This window comes from Ammospiza nelsoni, chromosome 23 (genome assembly GCF_027579445.1).
Source record: "Ammospiza nelsoni isolate bAmmNel1 chromosome 23, bAmmNel1.pri, whole genome shotgun sequence".
NCBI classification, from domain to species: domain Eukaryota; kingdom Metazoa; phylum Chordata; class Aves; order Passeriformes; family Passerellidae; genus Ammospiza; species Ammospiza nelsoni.
The window spans coordinates 5,451,775-5,478,537 of NC_080655.1; the positions used below are offsets into that span (position 1 = coordinate 5,451,775).

Below are 26,763 nucleotides of genomic sequence, written 5' to 3' on the forward strand. Positions count from 1 at the left end.
AGGGGCCCTCGTTACCCACCTCGGGGTAATTAGCTCCCTTTTCCCTGCAGGAGGAATCCCCGGGTGCCATCACCCCCCTGCCACCACCCTGGCCCCCTGTCACCACCCAGTCCCCTGCCACCGCTCTGGAGCACCCAGGGGTGGGGGACACACACAACATGGGGATGATCCCATCCTCAATGCCCCCCAAAAATGGGATCACAGCCCACAGACAGGAGGGACCCCCAAAATGATCCCCATTTCCCAAGTCACCTCAGGGGACCAGTCCCCACGGGCAGGGGGTGTCACGCTGATGCCCCCCCTTATGTAAAGCCCCCTGCCCACCTCCCTGAGATGCTCCATCCTTTTTTTTCTCCCTGAGCCCTAATCTTTGCCATCTTGGGCTAATTGGATTTCCTGGGTCACATGGCAAGATAAAAAGTCCCCAAATCCCACGGTCAAAAAAATCAGGTTATCCATGGGGAATTAAGGGAGAGAGCGGGGGGCAGCCAGCAGCGAGGACCCACCGAAGAGTGCTGCCGGCTTGGGGCACCCCAACATCAGGTGTGGGGTACCTGGCTCTCCTTTTTTTGAATTTCTGGTTCATCTCCCAGTGCCCACCTCGTTCCCGAGGTGTGCGTGTTATCTCCTTGAAGAGCTGGAAAAGCCTGGGGACCTAGAGGAGCTTGTGGAGTTATTGGAGGAGGAGGAGGACGAAGCCATGGGGAGCGGGGCCAGTGCCGAGGACAAGGAGATGGCCAAGAGGTCCAAGGAGCTGGAGAAGAAGCTCCAGGAGGATGCGGATAAGGAGGCCAAGACGGTCAAACTGCTGCTGCTTGGTAAGGCTGGAGGGGATGTCCCCTAGAGATGTCCCTGTGTTCCCACTCCGTTGAGGCTGAGGGGATGTGGGGATGGAGAGGGGGACAGGGAACCTGTGACCCCCTGGGCTCCTCCTGCCCTGGCTCTGGTACCCCTTGGACAAGTCACCATCAGCCTGGAGATGTTGTCCTGCCACCAGGATGTTATCCCTGGGAAGGGCTGGATGTGGCATTGGCTCTTGGGAACAGCAGACACGAAGGAGACAGTGAGGGCATGGGGAAAGGACCAAGACCCTGGGTCCCACCAGGATGTGCCACATCTCATGGGGTCAGCGAGAACCTGGGGAACTTCTGCCACCAGTACCCCGAAACCTGTTGATGGTGCCAGGCAGGAGGAGATGGTTCCTTGGGGGTCCCTCTGCACTCCATGGGGCTTGGGGGTGACCCTGTGGGGCAGGGGGTGACTCCATGGGGCAGTGGGTGACTCCATGGGGCAGGGGCAGCAGTGGGGCCGTATCCAGGTGGGGGGGCTGGGGTCAAGGCGATTAACACCCTAATTCTAAGCAGCTTCCTGTGCTGCCCTAAGCCGCTTACGGCCCCAGAGGCATCGCCGGGCACTGCCCATGGTGGGCGGGAGGTGTGGGACAGGGGGACCTGCACACAACATGGGGATGATCCCACCACCCTGGGGGTCCCCGAGCTGTGGTCCCACACAGGGTGCAAGGGGTGACAGGAGTGTGGGGATGACAGTGGTCATGGGAAGAGGCCAGGCTGGGTGTCTAGGCAGCGGATGTGTGGGGGACGGTGGCTTCCATCCCCATGGGGTGCTCATCACTGCGGCAACAGGCCCTGATGGGCACTAAGGTGTCCCTCCCACCCTTTTCCAGGGGCTGGAGAGTCAGGGAAGAGCACCATCGTGAAGCAGATGAAGTGAGTATGGCCTGAGCCACACTGGGGAGGGGGAGGCCACAAAGATGAGCCACCAGCTCTTGGACATGAGGTGGCTGGATCTCCAGTCACCCCCCATGTCACCTGGTGGTGGCATCTGTGATTCCCAGTGTGGGGTGGTGATTCCTGGTGGAGGGGATGTCCTGGCTTGGGACTGAGGCCAGTGTGCCTGCCAGGATCATCCACCAGGACGGTTACACGGAGGAGGAGTGCATGGAGTTCAAGTCCATTATCTACGGGAACATCCTGCAGTCCATCCTGGCCATCATCCGCGCCATGTCCACGCTGGGCATCGACTACGCCGAGTCCTCCTGCGCGGTCAGTCCTGGGACAGTGTCCCTGTCCCCCAAACCCCACGGCGTGGGGCCAGGGCAGCCCCCAGAACCAGCGTCCATGCAGCCCCATTTTGTCCCTCCAGTCCTGAGGGCTCTCTGCGGGGACAGGGGCCATGGCAGGGTTGGTGATGAAGGTCCTTCTCGCAGGATGAAGGCCGGCTGCTCTTCAACCTGGCTGACTCCATCGAGGAGGGCACGATGCCCCCCGAGCTGGTGTCCTGCATCAAGAAGCTGTGGAAGGACGGGGGGGTTCAGGCATGCTTTGACCGCGCTGCCGAGTATCAGCTCAACGACTCAGCCGCATAGTGAGTGGGGACAGGGCACAACAGGGACCGGCCTGGGGACACCCTGACAGCTCATGGCCAGCTCCAACCCAGCCTGGCAAAATCCATCTCCTCCCTGCTCCTGGGAATACCCTGAGTCTGCCATTCTTCATCCCACCAGTGTCATCCTCCATCCCGCTGTTGTCATCATCCATCCCACCAGTACCATTCCCCAATCCCACCAGTGCCCTTCTCCATCCCATCTCACTGCTGCCATCTTCCATTCCATTAGTGCTGTCCTACATTCTCCATCCCACCACTGTCATCATCCATCCCACCAGTGCCATCCCCATCCCAAGAGTGCCGCTGACCTGCAGCCCCACCACCTTTGATGTCCCTCAGCTCCCCCAGGGATGTCACTGCCCTGGAGTCCCAGTGTTTGGCAGAGCTCATCCCCACAACCATCCCCAAAACTCTGGGGGAAGGGGGAGACATGGGCAGCCCCTTGGCAGCAGGTCACATCCCTTGTTGTCCCCACAGTTACCTGAACCAGCTGGACAGGATCACAGCCCCCAACTACCTCCCCAACGAGCAGGATGTGTTGCGATCCCGAGTGAAGACCACAGGGATCATCGAGACCAAGTTCTCTGTCAAAGACCTGAATTTCAGGTGGGTGGGAGCCTCCCCCACCTCCATGACCACTCTTCCATGATTCTCCCCAGCCCTGACGGTGGGGAGGGATTTTGGGGTGACCCTGACACTTGAGGGACCACCAGTGCCGTCCCACAGCGATTCCTGACCCCTTGAGGATGTGGCACCATCAGATGGGGGGTGTCAGGACCAGGTGTGAGTGTGTCCCTCATGCTTGTCCCCTCCCCAGGATGTTCGACGTGGGAGGGCAGCGCTCAGAGAGGAAGAAGTGGATCCACTGCTTCGAGGGGGTGACCTGCATCATCTTCTGTGGGGCCCTGAGCGCCTACGACATGGTGCTGGTGGAGGACGACGAAGTGGTGGGTTGGGGTCCTGGAGGCACTGGGAGCTGAGGGGGAGAGGAACAGGGAGCTCTGAGGGGGATCAGAGGAGGGAGGAACAGCACTTTTCACTGTCAGATGCTCTGGGTGATCCAGGAAAGGTGTGGGAGATGTGGGATGGAGCTGGTTCCCACCCAGGTAAAGCACAGTGAGTAAAGGTGTTTGCACTTTTCTGGATAATGAATCCATGGCTCTGCCTACAAGGAAACCCCCAAGTGCTCCTGAGCAGATCCTGAGAGCCACCAGAGAATGGCCACACAGCCAGCCAGCTACAGGGAAGGGCAGGAAGAGCCAGGAACCCACTGGGATGAAGGAAAATCTGGTCCTGAGGCACCTCGTGTCTCGCTGTGCCCTCCAGGGCGAGCAGAGGGGATAAGGAGGGGCAGCTCCCACCCTCGCAGTGTGGGGGCACAAGGACGTGATCCAAAGTGTGTCCAGTGAAGGATGCACCAGCAGAGCCCTGGAAAAGCAGCTTGGAGATCCAGAGAGAAGGAACATGGAAGCTCCATAATGGGTTTTTCTTTGAAGAGATAAGGGGTGAAGACAAGAAGAGCAGGAGTGGTTTCTTCCCTGGCATCTCCTCCAGGTCCCATGGCTGCTGCTTGGGATCCAAATACCTTCTGAAGCTGGATCAGGGTCAGGATCTGCCATCCCTGGGCCCTGCCATGGCCAGGCAGGAGCTCACAGCCTTTTCTCAGCCATGTGCAGGACAGCATCCTTCCCATGGGAGCCCTTGGGAGAGGCTGGAATGCCCACCCAGCACAGGACAGGGCAGGATTTGGGCACAGTCAGTGCTCTGCTTACAGAAAAGCTGCTGTGATGGGAACCTGGATGAGGGAAAACCATCCCTGGAGAACCCACCTGCTGCCCACAAAGATGGAGGACCCCCCTTATATAAAGAAAACCCCCCCCCACTGGACTTGGCTCTGCCTAGATGGATTCTTATCTCCTCAGGATGACCCAGCAGCAAACTAAGAACTCAAATATCTGCTCTGAAACTGGAGATTTCCTTTTCCCAGCTCCTTCCTGAAGCTGTGGATAATGGCCAGAAGCCACAGTCCAACAGACCATCCCCCTGATGACTGGGATGGTGCTCACTGAGCACCCTCCTCACAGGCTCCAAGGTTTCCATGGATCATTTGCTCAGTGAAATCACTACAATCCTTCATTTCTGACAATCCCAGGAGGGACTGGAGCCAGTCCCTACCCTGAGCATCACGTGGATTTATCTGTGATTTTGGGTGGGCAGGAGAGACTGGGCAGGCAGCAGGAGCAGCTGCTGCTGCACCAAACAGGAGAAAGCTCTTTTTTTGGGAATGGGGGCTTGGGGGTGGGCTGCAGTGGCCCAAAGGGGATGCCAATCCATGATGATCCTCTTCCCTGCAGAACCGGATGCATGAGTCCCTGCACCTATTCAACAGTATATGCAACCACAAGTTCTTTGCTGCCACCTCCATCATCCTCTTCCTCAACAAGAAGGACCTTTTTGAGGAAAAGATCAAGAAAGTCCATCTCAGCATCTGCTTCCCAGAGTATGATGGTGAGTCCAGACTATTCCCAGCCTTACCTCTCCTCTTTGAGACCCCCCCAAACCAGGGGCTGGGGAGTTGTGTGGTCCCAGCAAAGATGGTTTTGGGATATGTTGTGATAGGGCTGGGGAAGGCAGATGAGGATGATAAGAACTGGCTCTATCCCAAAAAAAGGCTGGGGAAGGGGATGAGGATGAGCAGAAGCAGCTCCATGCTGCTCTGTGAGGTAGTGAGCCAAATTCTGGGAGGCTGGAGCTGAGGAGAGGATGGATGTGGCCTCAGGAAGGTGTTTGGAAGAACAGAAATGGGGTAAAAAGGAGTTCTGTGCTACGCCTGGTCAGCACTCCACCCTTTTCCTCCAACACTCACCCCCATGGGAGCAGCTTGGAAGCATTCCCCCCCTCTGCAGGTCCAAACACATTTGAGGACGCAGGGAATTACATCAAGACCCAGTTCCTGGATCTCAACATGAGGAAGGACGTGAAGGAGATCTACAGCCACATGACCTGTGCCACAGACACACAGAACGTCAAGTTCGTCTTCGATGCCGTCACAGACGTGATCATCAAAGAGAACCTCAAGGACTGCGGCCTCTTCTGAGCACCAGCAGGTATGGGAAAGGCTGGAGCCAGAAAATAGGGACAGGAGAGGGCAGGAGGGTGGTCAGAGCTGGATCCATCCCAAAAAGGGCTGGGGAAGGGGATGAGGAAGAGCAGAGCTGGCTCCATCCTAAAAAAGAGCTGGGGAAGGGGAGGGGGATGAGCAGAGCCAGCTCCATCCCAAAGAGGGCTGGGAAATGGAAAGGGTATGAAGAGGAAGATGATCACTATTGGCTCCATCCTAAAATGGGCTGGGAAGGGGGAGGGTGATGAAGATGATTAGAGCTGGATCTCTCTGAAAAAAAGGCTGAGAAAGGGGGATGAAGAGGAAGATGATCACTATTGGCTCCATCACAAAAAAGGCTGGGAAAGAGGATGAGGAAGAGTAGAGCTGACTCCATCCTAGAAAAAGAGATGGGAAGGGGATGAGCAGAGCCAGCTCCATCCCAAAAAGGGCTGGGAAAGGGAAGGGGAATGAAGAGGAGGATGGTCAGTATTGGCTCCATCCCAAAAAGGGCTGGGAAAGGGAAGGGGGATGAAGAGGAGGATGATGATCACTATTGGCTCCATCACAAAAATGGCTGGGAAAGGGGAGAGGAATAAAGATGATCAGAGCTGGATCTCTCTGAAAAATGGGCTGGGGAAGGGGACTGGGATGAGAATGATCAGAGTTGGCTCCATCCCAGAAAAGACTGGGGAAGGAGAGGGAGGTGAGGAAGAGCAGAGCCAGATCCATCCCAGAAAAAGGGCTGGGAAGGGGTAAGGCTGATCAGACTTGGTTCCATTGCAGAAAAAGCTTGGGAAGGGGAGAAGAAAGAGCAGAGTTGGCTCCATCACAAAAAAAAGGGCTGGGGAAGGGGAGGGATATGAAAACAATGAAACCTGGATTCCTTCCATAAAGGGCTGGGAAAGGAGGACAGGGATGAGAAAGAGCAGAGTTGGCTCCATCCCCAAAAAAGGGCTGGGGAAGAAGGAAGAGGATGGGGATGATCAGAACCAGCTCAATCCCAAAAAAAGGGCTGGGGAAAGGAGAAGGGGATGAAGAAAAGCAGAGCCAGCTCCATCCCCTCCAAAAACAAGGCTGGGGAAGGGGCTGGAGATAAGCATGAGCAGACTCAGCACCATCCCAAAAAGAAGAGCTGGGGAGGAGGATGAGGATGATCAGAGCTGGCTCCATCCCCCAAAAAACGGCTGGGAGGGGGGATAAGGATGATCAGAGCTGGCTCCATCCTGCTTTGAGGGGTGGTGGGATGTAGGTCCCCCTGATTTTGCCATCAAGTCCTGGAAATCCTAGGAGTAGCGGAGGGGAGGATGGACTGGGAGCAGTGGGGAGGGGGAGTCTGGAGTCCCATCAGCCCAGGGACATGGTCACATCCCTGTGCTGAGCTCCCATGGGATTCAGTCCCACCCCACAGTGGGGTGGGCTCAGCCAGACAATTCCCACCCTTGCACATGGAGATTCCCAAATCCTCCACCTGAGCTAAAGGCAATCATTTTATTTCTCTCCAGTTGCAATTCCAGCCCAGCCTCAGTGGATGGGAATATCCCAAGGAACACTCTGCTGCTCTGAGTCTTTTAGCTCAGCCTAAAACTTTAATTAGGGTTTATCACTCTAATTAGGGTTTATCATCCTAAATCTTACACTAATTCTGAGCAGCAGCAGGAATTCCATCCTCTTTCCCCCCTTTCCAAGCAGCTCCCAGCCACTGGCTCTGGCACTTTGCTTTTCAGGGAACCTCTGGTGTTTCTCTTATCCTTGAACATTAACAAAAAAAGCAGGAAAAAGCTACAAAAAGAAACCAAAACAATAAAAAAGACCTCAAGCAGGTTCCCTGCAGGCAGGAGGCACCAGAAGGTGACACTTGGAATGGGGGGGAGGGAGGGGATGCTCCATACTCATCACCACAGAGGAAGGCAAAGGGATGAAGGGACACAAATCCCTGAACCCCACCTGAGTTTTTCCCTTGTTTCCATAAAATTGCTCCCCTAAGCCCTTCCCTGGGTGTGTTTAACTCCCTGTTCTCTCTCCCTCCCTCCCAGAAGAAGAAAACATTCCCATCTCACCGTTCTGCTGAGCAGAGCCAAAGGAAGAACCAACCCTCACCACACATCACTGCTCCCACTTTTTCTATGACCTGCCCAAATCTGCCTCCTTCCAAACCCAATCCTGGAAGGGGCTGAAGCTCAACTTCCTGCTCCCTTTCATGGCCATTTCCTCTTTTTTTTCCAAGGAACAACCCCTGTTCTCAGCGTTTCACAGGAGGTTTGACACCAGAGAGCCCAGCAGGAATAGGAATATTAAGGGAATTTGGGAGGTAGGATAGACATGGCCCCCTAGCCCATCCCTCTGCAGCCCATTCCTGCCCTTGGATCGAAGCTGGATTAATCCAGGATGAAATTTCTGGGGAAGGTGGAGGCTGTGTTACACCCAAGTCGCTCCTGGGAACCAACCTCAGTCCCTCATTCATTCCTGGGAACCAACCTCAGCCCTTGGCAGGATAAATCAGGGGTTTGTGGGGTTGTTTTGGGCCCTAAATGGAGGGAATTCCTCAGGCAGGAGGGGCTGGGGAAGGGAATCCCAATTCCCGCCCAGCAATGGGCTGGATAAAGAGGAAATGGTTACTTGAAAGATTTTCATTCTGCTACTTAGAGCTGCATTTGCTCTGTCTGTTTGTAAATAATCCATAGATGAGCCCTGTATCCATCCTCTCCCTGTTTCCTGCAGAGATCTCCCAACCAGCTTCATTTAACTGTAGGAAAACACAATAAAGGAATATGCATGATGTGGATGTTCTTCCTTTCTTCCACTTTGCTCCATTCCTGTGTCCCAGAGCTTGGATCAAGGGATATTTCATCCATTCTGGGGGTGTGTGGATCTCTGGGTCTCACCTGGATCACCCCATGGCCACTGCTGGGCTCCTGGGGGTGGGATGGGGGTTACCATGCCAAAAACCTTCCTGGATGAAGCTCCTGGATGAGTTTAAAGGATGAGTTATCCCATGTAGGATGGCTGGAAGGGAATTGTCAAACAGACACAGCTCCAGACAGCTTGGAAGAGATTCCAGAACAGGCAATCTCCCTCAGGGCTCCCCCTGCCAGCACACACCAGCCTCCCTGAGGAATTTACCCTGGATTTCTAAGCAAGTGTTCTGAGAACAGTCCCACCTCCATCCCACAGAAGTGCCCAGAGCAGAATTCCCAAGGGGCTCACAGCAGCCAGTGAGATTTGGGCTACAAATAAACAGTAATTATCCATCTGCCAATAATCCCATGGGCAATGGGATTCCTGGCATGTTCCAACTGTGCCAGGACAACTCAAGTCTTTGGCAGCAGCACAACACCACCAGTGGTGGGTGATAAAGCACAAGGAACATCCCTGTCCAGATAATTCCACCCAATTCCCATCAAAGCTCTTCTTCTCCTTCTCCAGCAAAGCACAAAAGCTGGGAACACTCCTGGAAAAAGGAAGAATAAAGTGGAGAAAAGGCTACAATCTTTACTCACCATTTTAATACTGCCAACAAGTCTAACAGATCCAACTGTACACATGACAAACTGGGAGGAGTCTGGATGCAATCATGGATCAGCAAAGGAATGTAGGACTGGTTAGGGATGGCACTAAAGGGAAATGGGGATTTGGCACCACACAGACAAAGTAAAGGCATGCTCAGGACAGGGCGGGGCAGGGAGGGCCGTGGGAAAGGCAGCACTGAATAATGCACTGTTTTCATCCCAAAAAATGCACAGGAATCAGTGGTTTGGGAGCTGGCAAGCAGCAGATTTCCCCCCAGCCAGGGCTCAGCTCCTCTCCCCACCGAGCTAGGATTATGCTGAGCACAAACCCCTTCCCATAAAACTGGCATAAAACTGGTCTCAAACCCCCAACAGAACCTAAACCTTCCTTCTGCTGCAGGAGCCTTTCCCAAAGCCTGGGGGGAGCAGGATGGTAACAAATCACACATGGAAAAAAAAGCTCTAAGGATCCCTTGGTAGCTGCAGAAATATTAAATCCTGGCCATAGCAAGTGTTAAAAACAAGGAATTCCTGCTAAGAGGAATATTTTCTGCAGGATCTGCTCACATGTGCATAGTTAAGTGATTTTTTTTTTGTTGCTTTTTTTAATTATTATTATTTTTAAAACAAGGTTTGCAAATAAAGAAATAAAGTTTAGTAAAGTTATAGTTTTCTCGATGGAAAAAAAAATAACCTTAAAAACAGACTAGTGGTGGCTTGTTAACCAAAGGAAGAGAGAAAGCTACATATCCAAGGTCTGGAATCCAGCTGGAATCCACTGCACATCCCGGAGATCACGTCGTCCAACGTTGCCAGGAGGATCTAATCCCACTACGTGGCTTCACTGTGCCCTAATTCCACATCCCACAGCAATAAAAGGTCCCTAAGACAGAAGATTGTGCTAAAGAATTCCAGGATTCCACATGTTCTCTGCTCCTGGGTCACGCTCGTCGCTGTCCCCATGAGGCAGCAAAAGGCTGGGGCTCACCAGGCACAAACACTGGGAAGGAAAGCAGGAATGTACAAGGGAGCAGAGAGAGCCCTTCCCAGCAGGACACCCAGAGCTGCATTTACCTCTCAGTAGAGCCCACACTCCTTGAGGTTGTTCTTGATGATGACGTCGGTGACGGCATCGAAGACGAACTGGACGTTCTTGGTGTCGGTGGCGCAGGTGAAGTGGGTGTAGATCTCCTTGGTGTCCTTCCTCCGGTTCAGATCCTCAAACTGGCACTGGATGTAGGCGGCTGCCTCCTCGTACGTGTTGGAGCCTGCAAAGGAGAAGATCCCTGGCTTTGCCCACCGCCTCACGGGAGCTTTTAAGTCCATTATTAAGCTGCTTGCAACCATCTGCTTTATCCAGCTACAAATCCAAATCCACCATTAACTCCTTCTGGGAGACCTGAAGTCTGTTCTCTGGGCAGTGACCTTGGCCATGGGATCCAGGGATTGCTCTGTGCTGGGACAGCCAGGCTCCACAGAGAGTAACAAACCATGGGCTGGAAGGGACCTTCAATCCCACCTTGTTCCACCCCCTAGAAGGAACAGGGACACCTTACACTACACCTTGTTGCTCCTGTCCAGCCTAGCCTCAAGCACTTCCAGGGACAGGGAATCCACAGCTTCTCTAGGAATCACAGAAATCAACAGATTTGAAGAGATTTGAAGGATTTTTTAAACATGTAAATGCCTTGAGCAGTGCCCAAGTAAAACCTTCCACCTGTGTGGAACCACAGCAGGGATGGGTTCTGGAACAATCCACGCTGAACACGGACACTCCAGGGTGGACAGGAGCCAGAGCAAGAGGTGGTTAAGTTCCACAGCCTCTAAAATTGAATTTAAATGGAATTATTGTCCCAGTTAGGTGTGGAAATGGGGAAGTGACCTTCATAGAATCACAGAATAATGAGGTTGGAAGAGACCTTTAAGATCATCAAGTCCAATTTATGCCCTAACACCTCAACTATAGCACCAAGTGCCATGTCCAGTCTTTTTGTAAACACATCCAGAGATGGGGATTCTACCACCTCCCTGGAAAGAGCATTCCAGTATTTATTACTCTTTCGGTTGGAGTGCAACACTTTATTCCAGGGAAGAATAAAGGTTGCTCCCAACCACAGCTCTTCCAAGAAAACAGCACCAGCCAACTGAATAGGCCAGAACTGTCCAGGAGGCAAAGGGAAAGAATTGGGGGGAAAGTTTGTAACTGATTCTGGGTTGTGCAAGGCTCTGACTCACTGACTGCTGGCCCAGTGACACAGATGATCCCACAATCCCAGAGATCCCAGCCTACCTGTGTACTCTGGGTAGCAGATTGTTAGTGGGCTCTTCTTAATCTTCTCCTCAAACAGGTCTTTCTTGTTCAGGAAGAGGATGATGGAGGTGTCTGTGAACCATTTGTTGTTACAGATGCTGTCAAACAGTTTCATACTCTCATGCATCCGGTTCTGGAAAAGGAAATCCAACGGGGAGATGTTAGGGAAGGGTGGGATGGGGGACAGAGGCTCTGCTGCACAGGCCAGACTGAAAATTGGGGTGTCACTGCCACATCCTCACTGCCACTGCCCCAGGAGGAGCACAGGGGGACAATTCACCTCCTCCTGTTCCTTCCTGGAGTGACTCACATGTAGAGAACAAGGCATGAGAACAACTCCAGGCACCTCCCAGCAACTAGGAAGGTGGAAACCTGGTTATGGATGGGTTGTATTTATCACTTTGTGGGGGCAACATTCCACTGGCTTATCTAAAGAGTGCTCATCCTTGCAGCTCTCAGACAATTAAAAGGAAAGCACAATTCTTCCCAACAATATTTCTAGGTTTCACATTCTCTGAACCTCAGAGAAAGAAAAAACAATTCTTATCATTTGCTGTGCCTGTGTTTGTGCAAAAGTAGAATGCAACATGGAGACTGTTTACCCGCAGTGATGGTGTTTTGTTTCCTTGGCCTGTCAGGACCGTGTGTGTTTGTGTGTGTGTGTGTGTGCTGGGACTGTGGGCTGACAGTCAGGAGATTCTGGGCAATATGAGCAGAGCTGAGTGCTTGGCAGATATAGAATATAATATAGGATAGAATAAAATATTAATTTGAATATAATATTAATATGAATATAATATTATTAGTATATTAGAATATATATTAATTTAATACTATATTCTATAATCTAATAGAATATAGTACAGAATATAATACAGTATAATATACTATACTAATATATACTATTATATACTATACTATTATATACTATACTATTATATACTATTATATACTATTATATACTATACTATACTATTGTATTATATTATTCTCTACTATATTACATTGAATCAGTTTAGATGTAATGTAATACAGTGTAATATAGTAGAGAATAGTACAGTATAATAAAGTAATTAATTAGCTTTCTGATAAGGTGGAGTCAGATGCATCATTCTCTCCCCTTTGTGGGGAGACCCTGCAAATTCTATAGGAGGAGTACACCAGGAACGTTCCAGCCTGGTGCAGGATGGAGCCAGGATGCTCCCAGCTCCCTTCCCTGCAGCCACAAATGCCACAGCACGCACCATCTCCTCGTCCTCAGCCAGCACCAGGTCGTAGTCACTCAGGGCCACGCAGAAGATGATGGCTGTCACCCCCTCGAAGCAGTGGATCCACTTCTTGCGCTCCGAGCGCTGCCCTCCCACGTCGAACATCCTGGCAGAGGCACAAGTGGCTCAGGAGCTGGGCACACCCCTCCTGCCCAGCCCCTGTGGTGTCCCCAAGGATGGGGAGGCAGAGCAGGGGTTGGGAACACACAGGGTTTCGGGAGTTTCCCTCAGGAAAGGGGATTTTAAATCAGTATTCTCTATTTTCTTTCAAGTTATGGTGGACAGAGCTTGCAGCAACCTGGGCTAGTGGAAAGTGGAAAGTGTCCCTGTCTGTCTGGTTCCAGCTGTCCCTGGATGAGATTTCATATCCCTTCCAAGCCAGACCACTCCATGAGTCTGGTTTTCAGCAGGAAGAACTGGAAGTCTCCATCCAGAGCTCTGCTGATTTTCTGTTCTCTTTCCTACAACTCATTTGGTTGACTGGACTCCAAACACTTTTTCACAGGAAATGGATTATTGGGAACACACTACCTGCAAGCTCCTGCTGGGACCCAGGAGAAGATTAAGGGGGCTAAGAAATAATTTCATTTATTAAAAATAATCTGAGGTACCAGAGGTTAAAGGCTGAGCAGTTGCTTATGGAATTTTTGTATAAATTGAATTCATTTCTAATTAAATAGGAATTTGTGTCACAGGTAGTTCCAGCCCCCCTGCTCATCCAAATATTTTGATGAGAGCCCAGGATTGGGATTTAATTAAATCAAGTTAATATCTGGGTTATTAAGTCATAGATATTGATTTGTTCCCAGAGCAGACAAGGAGCTGTCCAGGAGGGGATTTAATGATCCCGAACTAACTCCCACCTTCTATTTAACCCTCTGGTCTAGAAGGAAAGATGGAAATCTCTGTGAGAATCCAGGATATTTCCATAGCTTGAATCATTTGCCGTTAGCACAGACATATTCATGAAGGAAAAGCATCCCTGACACCTCAGCTCATCCCAATTCCAGTCACTGCAGCTTCTCCATCCCATTATTAATGTCTGAGATGGAATATCAGAGCAGAGCTGGCAGCACCAGGGTTTCTGATGGATTAATGCTTCCCTTTGTGGAGCAAATCCCTCTGGGACAGCACCTCGTGTGTCTGGGGCCCTGCACATGATCAATGGCTCTGGGCAGGATCAGGCAGGAGGGTGGAGATGATTAAAGAACACACTGGAGATGCTAATCCTGATCCATCACCACAGGGAGATAAGTTATTCCCTGGATGGAGCAGAAGCTGCATAAATAAATTGATGATGCTGAGTATTTTGGCATTTTTGTTTAAAATGTTCTTAAATTGCACAGTTTGGAAGCCAAATTGCTGTTCTCCCAAAAACTGTGCAAAAGTTTTCTTCTGCAGAAGAGACCATGGAGATGCTCCAAGGACTGGAGCCCCTCTGCTCTGGATCCAGGAGAGCTGGGAAGGAAAAGGCTCCAGAGAGAGCTGAGAGTCCTTTCCAGTGCCTAAAGGGGCTCCATGAGAGCTGGAGAGAGATTTGGGACAAGTGCCTGGAGGGACAGAACAAGTTGAATGGCTTCCCACTGCCTGAGGGGAGGGTTAGATGGGATACTGGGAATAAATCCTTCCCTGTGAGGGTGGTGAGGCCCTGGCACAGGGTGCCCAGAGCAGCTGTGGCTGCTCCATCCCTGGAAGTGTCCAAGGCCAGGCTGGACAGGTTGTGGAGCCACCTGGGGTAGCTAAAGGTGTCCATGCCCATGGCAAGGGGGTGGGACTGAATGGGATTTGAGGTCCCATCCAATCCAAACCAACCTGGGATCCTGTTAAAACCCTTGGATTTTAGAAGCACCACTTGGATTTTGCTGCAACTCCACCAAAGTGTTTCACAGCCCATTTGTAAATAAGCCAACACAGGATTTTTAGGAATGTGAGCAGGAAAGACTCCAAACCACTGGCACAGACAGAGGGAGGGGGCTGAGCCACAGGCACTGCACTGTCCTACACCCTCCAGCACAGGAATGCTGAGGGGCTCCAGCTGTTTGTGGGATCTGAAGCAAGGAATTCCTAAGCAGCAGGAAGGGGAGCTACAGGGATCCAGGTGAGGGAGGAGGGATGCAGCCTCAGCCTGCCCTGAGGTTAGAGGAAGCTCGTTAGTGACACGTAAAGGGACACTGCCAGGAGCAGGCTGGATCCACAGCCTGGCAGGGACTGGATCAGCAGAGGGGACAGGGAAGTCCCAGCCCCTGCAGTGCCAGGCCCAGGCTGGCAGTTCCCAGAGGAACACATGGAGCACACCATGCACCCCAGAGCCACAGCCTGGCTACGGACACAGCTCAGTTCCTCTGCTCTGAGGAAAGGGTTAAACTCAAACTCAAACTCCAGTCAGTGTCCTTTTAGTATTATTGTTGGGATTGGGTCCTGGAAACGAGCAGTCAGTACCTGTGTCTGCGATTCCAACATAAAAGCAGCTGAAAAGAACAGAAGGCAAATCAAAGTCAAACTGATCTCTCCAGTGAGGAGAGGATAACGGAGGGAAGGAGGACAGTGACACCAGGAGCAAGTGTGGGGTGTGCCCCCAGAGCAGGGCACAGGGCACGGGCACAGCCCTTCACTCACTTGAAATACAGGTCTTTGAAGGTGAAGTGAGTCTCCACAATCCCTGTAGTTTTCACTCTGGTCCGCAGCACATCCTGCTGAGTGGGAATGTAGGTCGGCTGGGATATTCTATCCAAGTCATTTAGGTAACTAAACCAGAAGAGACAACACAAGAGGCTTTTTTTAGTCGGCTGCCTCACCATGAATCTTTTATAAACTGCAGAACAAAGCGCAGAATTTATTTATCTCCTGCACACAGCACAGCCCTCGAAGCAAACAACCCCCTGGGGCTGTCTTGAGGGGGGTTTGGGGATTTTAACCCCTCCCTGCATGACCTTGGAGGTAGTGTTGGTGCAGCTGAGCTGGCTGGGGAGGGTAGGGAGGGAATGCAGAGCTGTGCCAGGACTGGATCTCCCAGGGCAAGCCACAGTCAAAGTCTTTTGCTTCAGAGCACAAGGCAATAAATCCAAGGGTTTGTTGTTAAAGGGCAGGGATGCATCAAGGGAGCTGGGAGGGAGGGATGAAACCCCTTAAAAACCATCCCAAACCAGGCAGATCCAGTCACCCCCTTCCCCAACAAGCTGACTCTGATGATACAACCCACATCCTTGCAGAAATTTTCCCATCAGGACCTAATTCCAGCCCCAAGCACATTCCTTTTGGAGTTCAGCTCTCAGACACACCAGCACGAGGTACAGCTGATTCCCAGCAGGATCACAAATCCCACTCCAGCCAGCAACACCTCTGAGCTGTCTTCCCTCCTGCTCTCACAGAGATGAGATGGATCCCAGAGCTCTGCAGGGCTGGCACAGGCTGGGTTCTTTCTTGGGAGCAGGTTTAATCACCTCAGCCTTGTGTCATGGGAGGGTTCAGGGGCTCTGAGGGGTGTAATAAACCCTCCCAAATCACACATTATTATCACAGATCCATTGTCAGCCAGGGATTGCTTCTTCCCATGTGCCTGGAAGCTGTGCTAGCAACACATCCCTCCTCCAACAGCTCCAGCACTGCCCTGGCCAGGACTTGCAGAGCCCTGCCCTGTTTCCAAAGCCCAGATCCCAGTGATCTGCCAGGACCTGCCCAGTGCCACGGGGCTTTTCCCACAGAGAGTGGATTTAGCCCAGGAAGAGCCACTCCTCTCATCCCTCTCTCAGCTCCAGAAGGATGGCAGTTTGTAAACTGCTGTGTGACCAGGGCTGGGCCTGGCTTTAGTTTCAGTTTGATGATTTGGAAGGTGTTTACCTTCCACAGCTTCTACCAAGTAATATTTCTGCTGAGGCAGGAACATCTCTCCCTCCTAGCAGTGTAAGTTTAGCTGAGACACAGTGTATCAAAAATCAGTGGGAATGCTAAGAACTGACCCAGCAGCTCCTCAAAGCCTGGCTTTGATACAGCTCACACCACTGATACCATAAATCATGAAACTGTTTTGAAAAGTTCCTTAAGATAGAGCCCCATTCTTATCCCAGCAGTGCCAAGGCCAAGCTGAAGCTGTAAAGCACCTGCTCCCAGCAGCACTTGGAACAATGGGCACTGAAAGTGGAATAATTCCTAATTAAATCCTAAATAATTCCTAATTAAGGCTTTGGGAGCAGCCAGAGAGGGGGGAATGGAGTTGGCAAACAAACTCAATCAGAGAATAAAGCATATCAGATTCAGTGGTGCTGCCTGAAACAATAAACTGGGCCAGACTAATTCCAGGGAGACCAAAAGGGCAAATCCCATGGCAATACAAGCAGTTGGAAAACTCAGCAAAGGGGATTTCTGGGAAAGCCTGGAAGTCCTGCCAAGTGTGGGCAGAGGAAGCAGCTGTGCCCTCCCAAAAATCCAGGCTGTGGAGCCCAGCTAGTGCCACTTGTATTTCAGATGAAGGGGAACTTGAAAGGGATACCCCAAAAAGCTGGGAAAGCAGAATCTCTTTGTTCCCAGTGGCTCCACAAACACTCTGAGAGCAAGCACTGACCTTGCTGTGCCTCCCCTCATCCCAAACACTTCCAATCCCTTCCCACACCTCCATCAGGCTGAGGCTGCACCCCTCCTTCCCCTCCTGGGATCCCTGTGTTTACAGACCCAGCTATTCCTCATCCCTCAACACCACAAACTTCCAAAAAGCCAACTTGGATTTTGGCTTTTGGGTTTGTTTTCCTTCTTTTTTCATGCTTAAAATTTGGCCCTAAGTACAAAAAAAAGTGCTGATCAAGTCTACAGTGTCACTTGTTTGTCCTGCTGACTCTCCAAGCATTCCTGGGACATCCTGTGCCAGGCTGGCACAGGCCAGTGAGTGCAGGGATCACTGAATCCCAGAATTCCAGGATGGTTTGGCTGGGAAGATGTGGGAAATGGATTTATAGAAAATTTTTAAAGCATGACAGAAGGCTCACACAGTATGTATCTGTAAGTAAATTTTGAGATAAGAAATGTTAACTAAGGAATGCCATGGAACAAGATAAACGGCTGAAAGAGAAATGGAACTAGAAATACGTTTCAAAGGATGGTTTTGTAAATAAGATTAGATATTTTAGAGAAATAAAACTATAAAAGATACATTGTAGTAGGACTTATATGGGGTAATTTTAAATGATTGGTTTTAAGGTGATTACAGTATGGTGTGGCTAAAGCTGATAAGATAAGAAAAGTTTATAATGTATTGTAATTAGGAAATAGTTGGTTTGTGATGGTAATGGTATGAATTATAACATCTGTATTGTCTTACCCTTCACATGAGACTGAAATGACTCTGAAAGTCCTTAACGGGGGAGGGAGGAAGAGGAGGATGGGAAAAAGAAAAAGGGGGAAAAGAGGGGAGGGGAAAAAAGCAGTGGAAGAGGAGGGGAGGGAAAAAAGAGGGAGGGAGGGAAAAAGAGGAGGGGGAAAAACCTTGCAGTGGTATTTTCCTTACAATTCACTCCTTTTGGTGCTGAGAAGGAGGATTTCAAAGCCACAAATGGCTCTGAAAGTCCTTAAGGGGATGGGGAGGAAGAGGATGATAGGAAAAATAGAAAGGGGGGAAAGAGGGGAGGGGAAAAAAGCAGTGGAAGAGGGGAGGAAAAAAAGAGGGAGGGGGGAAAAAGAGGAGGGGGAAAAACCTTGCAGTGGTGATTTTCCTTACAATTCACTGCTTTTGGTGCTGAGAAGGATTTCAGGGCCACAAATGGCTTTGAAAATCCTTAAGGGGGGAGGAAGGAAGAAGAGGACAGGAAAAGGAGGAGGGGGAAAAGATGGGAAGGAAAAATGGGGTGGAAGAGGAAGGGAGGGGAAAAAAAAGAGAGAGGGGAAAAAAGAGTAAAGGAGAAAATCAGGAGAAGGAAAAACCTCACTTAGAAATAATCTAGGTTTTATCCAGCACCATAGCAGGGAATTTAGGCCAGAACTGGCATTTGGGAACAGGAGGAGATGTGCAGGACTAGAGGAAGGTTGATCAGGACTGTGCTAATTGCCCATGAGACTGCAGATAATTACCTGCAGCTTCCACAGGCTGGGATCTGCCTGAAATCCAGGAAAAGTATGAAAACTAGGAACAAAACACTTTAAAACATTATGTGCTTGGTGACATTTCCAAGATCCTTAAAATCTGGAGAGGTGTGAAATGGAAATATCCTTCACATTCACCCTGCTGCACCCCAAACAGGGGTTTAATTTAGAGGGGTATTGGGAAGGAATTCCTGTCTGTGAGGGTGGTGAAGCCCTGGAATGGAATGGCCAGAGAAGCTGTGGCTGTCCCATCCCTGGAAGTGACCAAAGCCAGGTTGGACAGGGCTTGGAGCAGCCTGGGATAGTGGAAGGTGTCCCTGCCAGAGGGGTGGAACAAGATGAGCTTTAAGGTCTCTGAATTCTGGGATTCCATGATTCTGGAGCCAGGGATATTGGGAAGGAATTCTCCCTGTGAGGGTGGGCAGGCCCTGGCACAGGGTGCCCAGAGCAGCTGTGGCTGCCCCTGGATCTCTGGCAGTGCCCAAGGCCAGGCTGGATGGGGCTTGGAGCACCCTGGGAAGGTGTGGAAGGTGTCCTTGCCCATGGAATCAGATGGGATTTAAATCCCTTCCCCAAATGTGCACAGAAGTCCCAAATGCTTCTCCACAGCCCTGGCTGGAGGCAGGAGCTGGGAGCCACAGATTCATTGCTCACATCAGAGGGAAAGACAAATAGGAAGTTGCAAAAAGGCAAGTTAAAAAAAATAAATGTTTGCAACATTCCACAAAACCCAGGGTAGCTGCAGGGGGGTTTAGCAGAATGTGCTGGGAAAAGCACTGAGCATTTCCACATCAACAGCTTGGACCAGGAGCTACTCAAGTATTCTTAAAAAAAAAAAATAAAAAGAAGAAAACATGGAAAACACCACGATTCCAGGAGAGATTGCTTGGATTAGTGTTATCCTCCACCTCCTCTCCTCCCATACCATCTCCAGCCTGCCAGGGCAGTGCTCTGACAGGCTGGAGCTCTGCCTGCACAAGGAAGAAGTGCAGGAAACAGCAGGAAGGGGAGTTTGGGAACAATTCTATGCTGAAATCCTTGGCTCTCTGCCACAGCAGCCTTGCTCTTGATGCTACCTGATTTTCACAAGCAGTTACTTGTCTGCTTCTCTCTTCCTCCATTTCATGTGTCTCAGCCTCAGAATCTGCTGTGGAGGCAGAACTGGTCTGGAATCCCAGCACAAAACTGGATTTCAGCTGGAAAACCAGCAAATGGGGCACAGATTTAACAGCTGCTCACACTGCGCTGTTTGTAGGAGGTAATGAAAGGAGCAGGGAAGTGAAATTCCCAAGAGAAGTGACACAAAGACTGTGTCATCCCACCACAGAAAGGGGTGCAGGACATCCATCCTTGGTGTTTGGGCACTTGAAGAGCTCCCCAGGGAATGGTCACAGCCCCAAGGGGAGAGCTGTGACCATTGTCACAGAGCTCAAGGAGTGTTTGGACATCTGTGGAAAAACATCTCCCCAAACACAGGGTGGGATTTTGGGGTGTCCTGTGCAAAGCCAGGAGTTGCACCTGATGATCCCTGTGGGTCCCTTCCAGCTCAGGATATTCCATGATCTAAGCACGGACAAGGGAATTAACCAGGGAACAGTAGAGATAAGGCAGGTCAGGAGCCATGTGAGGAGGGAGAGGAAAATCCTGAAATCCTGGGAATTCTGCAAGTCCTGTGGAAGAAGCAGCCCTTTAGTGGGGTGAATTTGCCATGAAGAAATCAACCACTGATGGCGTTTCCCAACTGTGGAGCTGCTGAGTTGCAGATACATCAGAACACCAAGCTGGTTTGGTGCAATTTCCTGTGGTTTTGGGACAGGAAGCTGAATTTTCTGGGGCACTTCTCAGGAAAGGCCTGGGTGTAAAATCCCCATGCCAGGCTGTGCCAGCTCCTCACAGCAGCCAGACCTGGATTTGTACAAGGGTGGGTGGCAAATACCCAGGAACAGGAAGAACCCTCCAAAATTCCACCTCTGGAGGGCAGCTGGGTCAAGCAGGTACCTACAAAAGCAGGGTAACACCCTCCTTTCCTAATCTGCTCCATTTCTCCAGCTGCCTTCATCTTCCTCCTCTTCCAAAGCCCTCCAGACACACACCAAGGTTGCTCCTTCAGCTCCATTCCTGTTCTCTGCCCAAGTCCCTAAGCTTTCCTCCTCTTTTTCCATCTTTCCATTCAACCATTCCTTCCTTTCCCCTCCTCATCAATCTCTTCCCTCCCTTGGAACCTGATTTTCCTCCTTTCCTGCTGCAAAGGCATGCACAAATCCAAGAAAACTCCCATCAGCCTTGATCCAAACCCCTGCCAAGATGCTGCAAATTAAGAAGGGTTCTGCCTTATTTTCAAGCTCAAATATGCTGTGAACAGAAAAGCCCTGCAGGCAGTGAGCTGTGGTACAGCTAAAACTTCTCCACAAAGCTCTTCCCAACTCATTTTTCCAAGTCTTTTTTTTTCCAAGTTTAAATTAAAACTCATTTCTTTTCCAAGCTTAAACTGAGATGAGTTTTCAGCTGTAAATCACCTTTCAGAGTGTCAAATATTTGTTGCAGAAAGACCAAGAATGTGAGTTTAAAAAAAAAAGAGGAAAAAACCAACAACTGTTTTGCTCATCAAAGGAACAGTTTCCCCTTCCTGCACCAACCTGCCCTTGGAAAAAGATGAGGTATTTCATCAAAAATTCCATTAGCAGCCTGTTTATCTACTTGGAACCTTCCAGTTGTTCAGCAGCTGTGCTGATTTAGGACCAGGACAAGAAGATTTCAGAATTAGAACAGTGCTGCCTGTGAGATGCCAGGCACAGGGACGGGAGGAAAGGGAAAGCTGTAAGGAGAAAATTGAGAATATTGACCTGCCAGGTGAGGGGATCCCATTTTGGAAACAGCTGAATGTCAGGAAAGTGGCAGGTTGAAAATTTAAGAGTGTTGCTCTCCTTTGCAGGGACAATGGAGGTGACACAGCCAAGCACTTGCCACTTCAACAGAATCCCAGAATCACTGAGTTGGGAAAAGACCTCCAGGATCCAGCCCCTGAGCAGAACAGAGCACTGGGTGCCATGTCCAGCTGGTCCATGAACACCTCCAGGGATGGGAACTCCAAACCTCACTTGGCAGCCCCTGCCAAGGCCTGGTCCTGCTGTCCAACCTGAACCTCCTCTGGCACAGCTTGAGGCTGTTTCCCCTCACCCTGTCCCCATTCCTTGGGAGCAGAGCCTGACCCCCCTGGCTGTCCCCTCCTGTCAGGAGTTGTGCAGAGCCACAAGGTCCCCCCTGGGCCTCTTTTTCTCCAGGCTGAGCCCCTTCCCAGCTCCCTCAGCCCCTCCTGGTGCTGCAGCCCCTTCCCCAGCTCTGTTCCATTTTCTGGACATGCTCCAGCCCCTCAATGTCCTGCTTGTCATCAGAAATTCAAAACTGACCCCAGATTGGAGGTGAGGCCCCAGCAGTGCCAAGAACAGAAGGACAATGGGCCTGGGCCTGCTGGACACACTCATTGTTCCTGACCCAAACCAGGTGCCAAAGTTTCTTCCATTAAACCAGTAAATTCAAAAATCACGTTTTTCAAAATCAGATTAAATCCCACGCTGTGAGGGTGGAGAGGCCCTGGCCCAAGCTGCCCAGAGGAGCTGTGGCTGCCCCATCCCTGGGAGTGTTTAGAGCCAGATGAGATGGAGCTTGGAGCAGTCTGGGATAGGGGAAGGTGTCCAGGCCCATGGCAGGGGGTGGGATGAGACCTCAAAGGTCCTTTTTAACCCAAACCACTCCAGGATTAAATTCACCATGCTGAGCTTTTCCCTAAGACTTGTGGGATGTTACTGGGATGGTTATCGGGATGAGACCTCAAAGGTCCCTTCCAACCCAAACCACTCCAGGATTAAATTCACCAAGGCAGAAAACAAGCAATGTGGGGTTTTCCCCAGTGCTCCATAGGGAGTAAACAAACAGCCCTCCATCCCCAGTGTCACCCAGTCAGACCAGTGCATTCAGGACCTTCCCACCCTGCTCCAGCCACACTGGCCCCTCCTGGACCATTGTGGGAGCTGGGAAGAGCCCAGGAGCTGCTCTTGGTTCCTTACTAGGATGCAGAATCGTTCAGCTGGTATTCCCTGGGTCTGCTGAAGCAGGCCTGCACTCCAGGGTCTCTCCAGAGGCATTTGATGACTCCAGCCAGCTCAAAGATCCCTTCCAACCCAAACCACTCCAGGATTAAATTCACCAAGGCAGAAAACAATCAATGTGGGGTTTTCCCATAGGGAAAAGACAAACAGCCTTCCATCCCCATTGTCACCCAGTCAGACCAGTGCAGACAGGACCTTCCCACCCAGTCCCACCCCACTCTTGGACCATTGTGGGAGCTGGGAGGAGCCCAGGAGCTGGTGCTGGTTCCTTACTAGGATGCAGAGTCGTTGAGCTGGTATTCCCTGGATCTGCTGAAGCAGGCCTGCACTCCAGGGTCTCTCCAGAGGCGTTTGATGACTCCAGCCAGCTCTGCTGTCATCATCCCCTCCTCAGCACTGCCAGCCAGCACGAACAGCTGCCGGGCATCGTCCTGCACGACAGGAACACATCCTGAGACATGCACCCAACCTTCCCCACCAACAGCAACACCTCTGCACTCATTAATCACTGCTCTCATTAATCACAGCCCAGTCCATCCAGCTTTCTCCCAAAAGTCAGAGTTGTTTACCTCATGCAGCCAGAGAGGGAATTTCTGGGGGGAAGCTCCAGGCTGAGGGGGAGATGCCCTGATCAGGGATGGCCACAGCACTTCCATCCCCACCACAACCATGGGATTTCAGTCATTTGGTGCCATGTTTCAAGAAAAGGGGGGAATGCTGATGTTTTACTTGGAAAACCACTGTTGGTGTGGCACAGTACCAGGAAAAGGGAAAAAAAGTGAGTTCTGAGAGGTGATGGGACCAAAGCTTTGGGGATTCGCATTTTGCTGCCAGAGCTGTCAGAAGTGAGGGAGACTGATTCCTTAATAAAACATTTCACCAGTAGATGGGATGGACTGATTGGGATCTGAGCATGAAAAATCCCCCTTAGAAGCCAGAGCAGGATCATGCTCTTGTCCAGGGGGATTAGGACACGGAACCCCACGCTGCCCTACAGGCCCCTCTGCTTTTATTCCTACCCTGATCAGACCTGTCAGGTCCTTCTGGGACCTGTGAGAGACCTTCCACTACCCCAGCATTCTCCTCCTAACACCAGCTGCTCTCCCCTGAGCCCCAAACCCTGCATGTGCCAAGCTCAGGGTGCTGATCTCAAATCCAACTTATCAGATGTTAACAGCCCAATGCAGAGGGACCCCATTTCTGCATCTCTGGAGGTCACTCAATGCATTTGGCCTTTTCCTGGGAAAGCATGGGAAGGTTTTTGTCCTCTGAGATGGTGAAAATTCATGGCATTCAGCTCTTGTGAAGCCACCTCAGCATGGGCAGGTAATGAGAAAGGATCTGGATTCAGTATCTTCCCTGTTCCAGCTCCAAGATCCCAACTCAGCTTCAACAAGCACCAAGAAAGATGGAAGAGAACTCCAGGAAGATTTGAAGCAGCAGCTGAACAACAGCCTGGGTGAACATGTGAGTGAAGATGTGCCCTTTGGCCAGGACTTGGAATCATAAATCCAAAATAAATACCATAAATTCAAACTATCTGGGGCTGCATCAAACTAACTGTGACTGCAGAACAGTCACAGTGCAGCCCTGTGCTGACACAATTCCTTTCTCCTGCACATTTCCAGGAATCCCTAGTTCCCCTTCTGTGCCTTTCCCACCACCACAACCATCAAGGCTTCCTGACTTCCAGCTCAAAGTGCTGGACATGAATGCAAGAAACAGGCCAGGGAATGAGCAGAGCTAGAAGAAAGGGTGAAAGCAGGGCCTCAAACCTCCCAAAACTTCAAACTCAAAATTTCCAAAAATTCAAATCATTTAGAGAAAAATTTGGGGTTTGTTTCTTTTTTGAGCATTCAAACTACTAAAGGTTCTTACCCAGCACCTCAGTAAAATATTGATGTTTTGTACTGACAACACACTGAAGTTATGACAGATTTTTTTCTACTTTATCTTGAAAACAAAATATTCTGGCCCAGACTGAAATTCCAGGATTCATTAACAAGTTCAGGCTAAGGAAATAAATGCAATACTCACAGCTCTGGCAACTTCCCCAAAGTCTATCTTTAGCCTCCCCATGGCTCTGATGATGGCAATGATGGATTGGATGGTGTTGCTGTACACAACCACTTTATACTGTTTGCATTCCTCCTCTGAGTAGCCATCCTCATGGATAATCCTGGAAGGAAACCAGCTTATTATTCCCAAGCCAAACCAGAAAGGCACCACACATTTTCTATCCCACAAAAACAAAAGGTTGCAGCCTGCACTCACTTACTTCATCTGCTTCACAATGGTGCTTTTGCCAGACTCTCCAGCACCTGAAAAGCACAAAAACCATCCAGTTAACCACATGAAACTGAAAGGAAAAGCAGGATGTGCTTTTTCCAGTTCCCACAGAAAAGTTGATGGGGTTTGGAGTAGGATATTCCTTGTGCATTGCTGCTGGTAGTAGAGTTCCTCCAGACTGTCCTGGCAGACCCTTCCTGGATTTTATTTATAGATGCCAACAGTCACCATGAGTTCATTGGCTAAAAAACCCTGGAATTTCTCAATTTCCAGAGATCAGCAAGGGCAGCCAACTGGGAGGCAGGTCTGGGATGAGGATTTCTCCAACAGAGCAGCTCCCATCCCTCACTCCAGGCCAAGACAGCCAAAGTGCAACAGCACCACCATTGCTGAGCTGGGCAGGAAAGGCCTTGAACAGCCAGGGGGGGAAGTGACCCTGGCACGGGGTGAAATCCCAGAGCTGCAGGCACATCTGCACCCCAACAGCCTTCCTTTGGTCAAAAACACCTGGCTAAAAAACCTCTGCAGGGCTGGGGGAGGCAGTTATCCCTGGGGGGGTTTAGTTATCCCTGAGGGTGGGGCAGTTATCCCTGAGGGTGGGGCAGTTATCCCCAGACAGGGGTCAGTTATCCCTGGGGGTGGGGCAGTTATCCCTGGGGGGGTTTAGTTATCCCTGGGAGTGGGTCAGTTATCCCTGGGGGTGGGGCAGTTATCCCCAGACAGGGGTCAGTTATCCCTGGGGGTGGGGCAGTTATCCCTGGGGGGGATTTAGTTATCCCTGGGGGTGGGGCAGTTATCCCCAGACAGGGGGCAGTTAACCCCAGACAGGGGGCAGTTAACCCCAGACAGGGGGCAGTTAACCCTTGAAGAAGGGGCAGTTATCCTGGGAAGGCAAATTACCCCTTGAAACAAGGTCAGTTATTCCTGACTGCAAAACCCAGCAAGTTCCCTGCTTTTCCTAATTTTTTTTGCCTCAGAGCACTCCCAAACTAAGTCCCTCAGGGCAGTGGACACAGGGATTGCAAACATCAGTCCTCCTGCTTTGTGGAGCTTAGCCCCACATGCCTGTCCCAGCCAGGAGGTGTCAAAGGCAGGCACAGAGCTCCTGAAGTCAGCAGAACTGCAGGATTTCAGCTCTGTGGCAGCAGGAGCTCAGCTCAGCTGGCTCTGCCACTGCCTCAGGGCTCCCTGGCCTCCAGACTCCCCCAGCTGCAGGCAGGGAATGATGCTGGACCTGCTTGCATTTGGACAGATGACTCAGGTGAGCCTGGATGGAATAAATCACCCATAGAATTCCAGCATGGTTTGGGTTGGAAGGGTCCTTAAATCTCATCCTATTCCACCCCTGCTACAGGCAGGGACACCTTCACTGTCCCAGTTTGCTCCAAGCTCCATCCAGCCTGGCCTTGGATGCATCCAGGGATGGAGCAGCCACAGCTGCTCTGGGCAAATGGGCCAGGGCCTCCCACCCTCCCAGGGAACAATCCCCTCCCAATATCCCATCCAACCCTGCCCCTTGGCACTGGGAAGCCATTCCCTGGGTCCGTCACTCCAGGCCTTTGTCCAAAGTTCCTCTCCAGCTCTCCTGAAGCCCCTTTAGATCCCAGGTCTCCCTGATCCTTCCCTTCTCCAGGGTGAACATTCCCAGCTCTCCCAGAGCAGCTCAGTGTTTGTGGTCAGGTGTGAAAACATGAGCACTCTGTGGACT

The 26,763-nt window shown here is 50.9% G+C and overlaps 2 protein-coding genes across 3 annotated transcripts in view; one reads left to right on the forward strand and one right to left on the reverse strand.

Annotated features, from left to right (window-relative positions):
• The first annotated feature begins 651 nt into the window (after positions 1 to 651).
• Positions 652 to 8,438, forward strand: GNAT2 (G protein subunit alpha transducin 2). The gene is made up of 9 exons (XM_059487750.1): positions 652 to 818; positions 1,685 to 1,727; positions 1,922 to 2,063; positions 2,228 to 2,385; positions 2,884 to 3,012; positions 3,224 to 3,353; positions 4,761 to 4,914; positions 5,313 to 5,513; positions 7,543 to 8,438. The coding sequence occupies exons 1-8, from the start codon at positions 701 to 703 to the stop codon at positions 5,501 to 5,503; spliced, it is 1,065 nt and encodes a 354-aa protein (XP_059343733.1). The 5' UTR covers positions 652 to 700; the 3' UTR covers positions 5,504 to 5,513; positions 7,543 to 8,438.
• A 552-nt stretch (positions 8,439 to 8,990) lies between these two features.
• The window catches only part of GNAI3 (G protein subunit alpha i3), a 31,072-nt gene continuing 13,299 nt past the window's right edge, over positions 8,991 to 26,763 (reverse strand). The window contains exons 2-9 of one of the 2 annotated variants that reach the window (XM_059487749.1): positions 25,045 to 25,087; positions 24,804 to 24,945; positions 23,040 to 23,197; positions 15,211 to 15,339; positions 12,571 to 12,700; positions 11,306 to 11,459; positions 10,090 to 10,283; positions 8,991 to 9,898 (exon numbers count right to left, since the gene is read on the reverse strand). In XM_059487749.1, the coding sequence (XP_059343732.1) occupies positions 10,093 to 10,283; positions 11,306 to 11,459; positions 12,571 to 12,700; positions 15,211 to 15,339; positions 23,040 to 23,197; positions 24,804 to 24,945; positions 25,045 to 25,087 (947 nt within the window). In that variant the 3' untranslated portion in view covers positions 8,991 to 9,898; positions 10,090 to 10,092. Of the gene's footprint in view, positions 10,016 to 10,089; positions 10,284 to 11,305; positions 11,460 to 12,570; positions 12,701 to 15,210; positions 15,340 to 23,039; positions 23,198 to 24,803; positions 24,946 to 25,044; positions 25,088 to 26,763 lie in introns of both variants that reach the window. The other variant, XM_059487748.1, reaches the window with a different exon arrangement.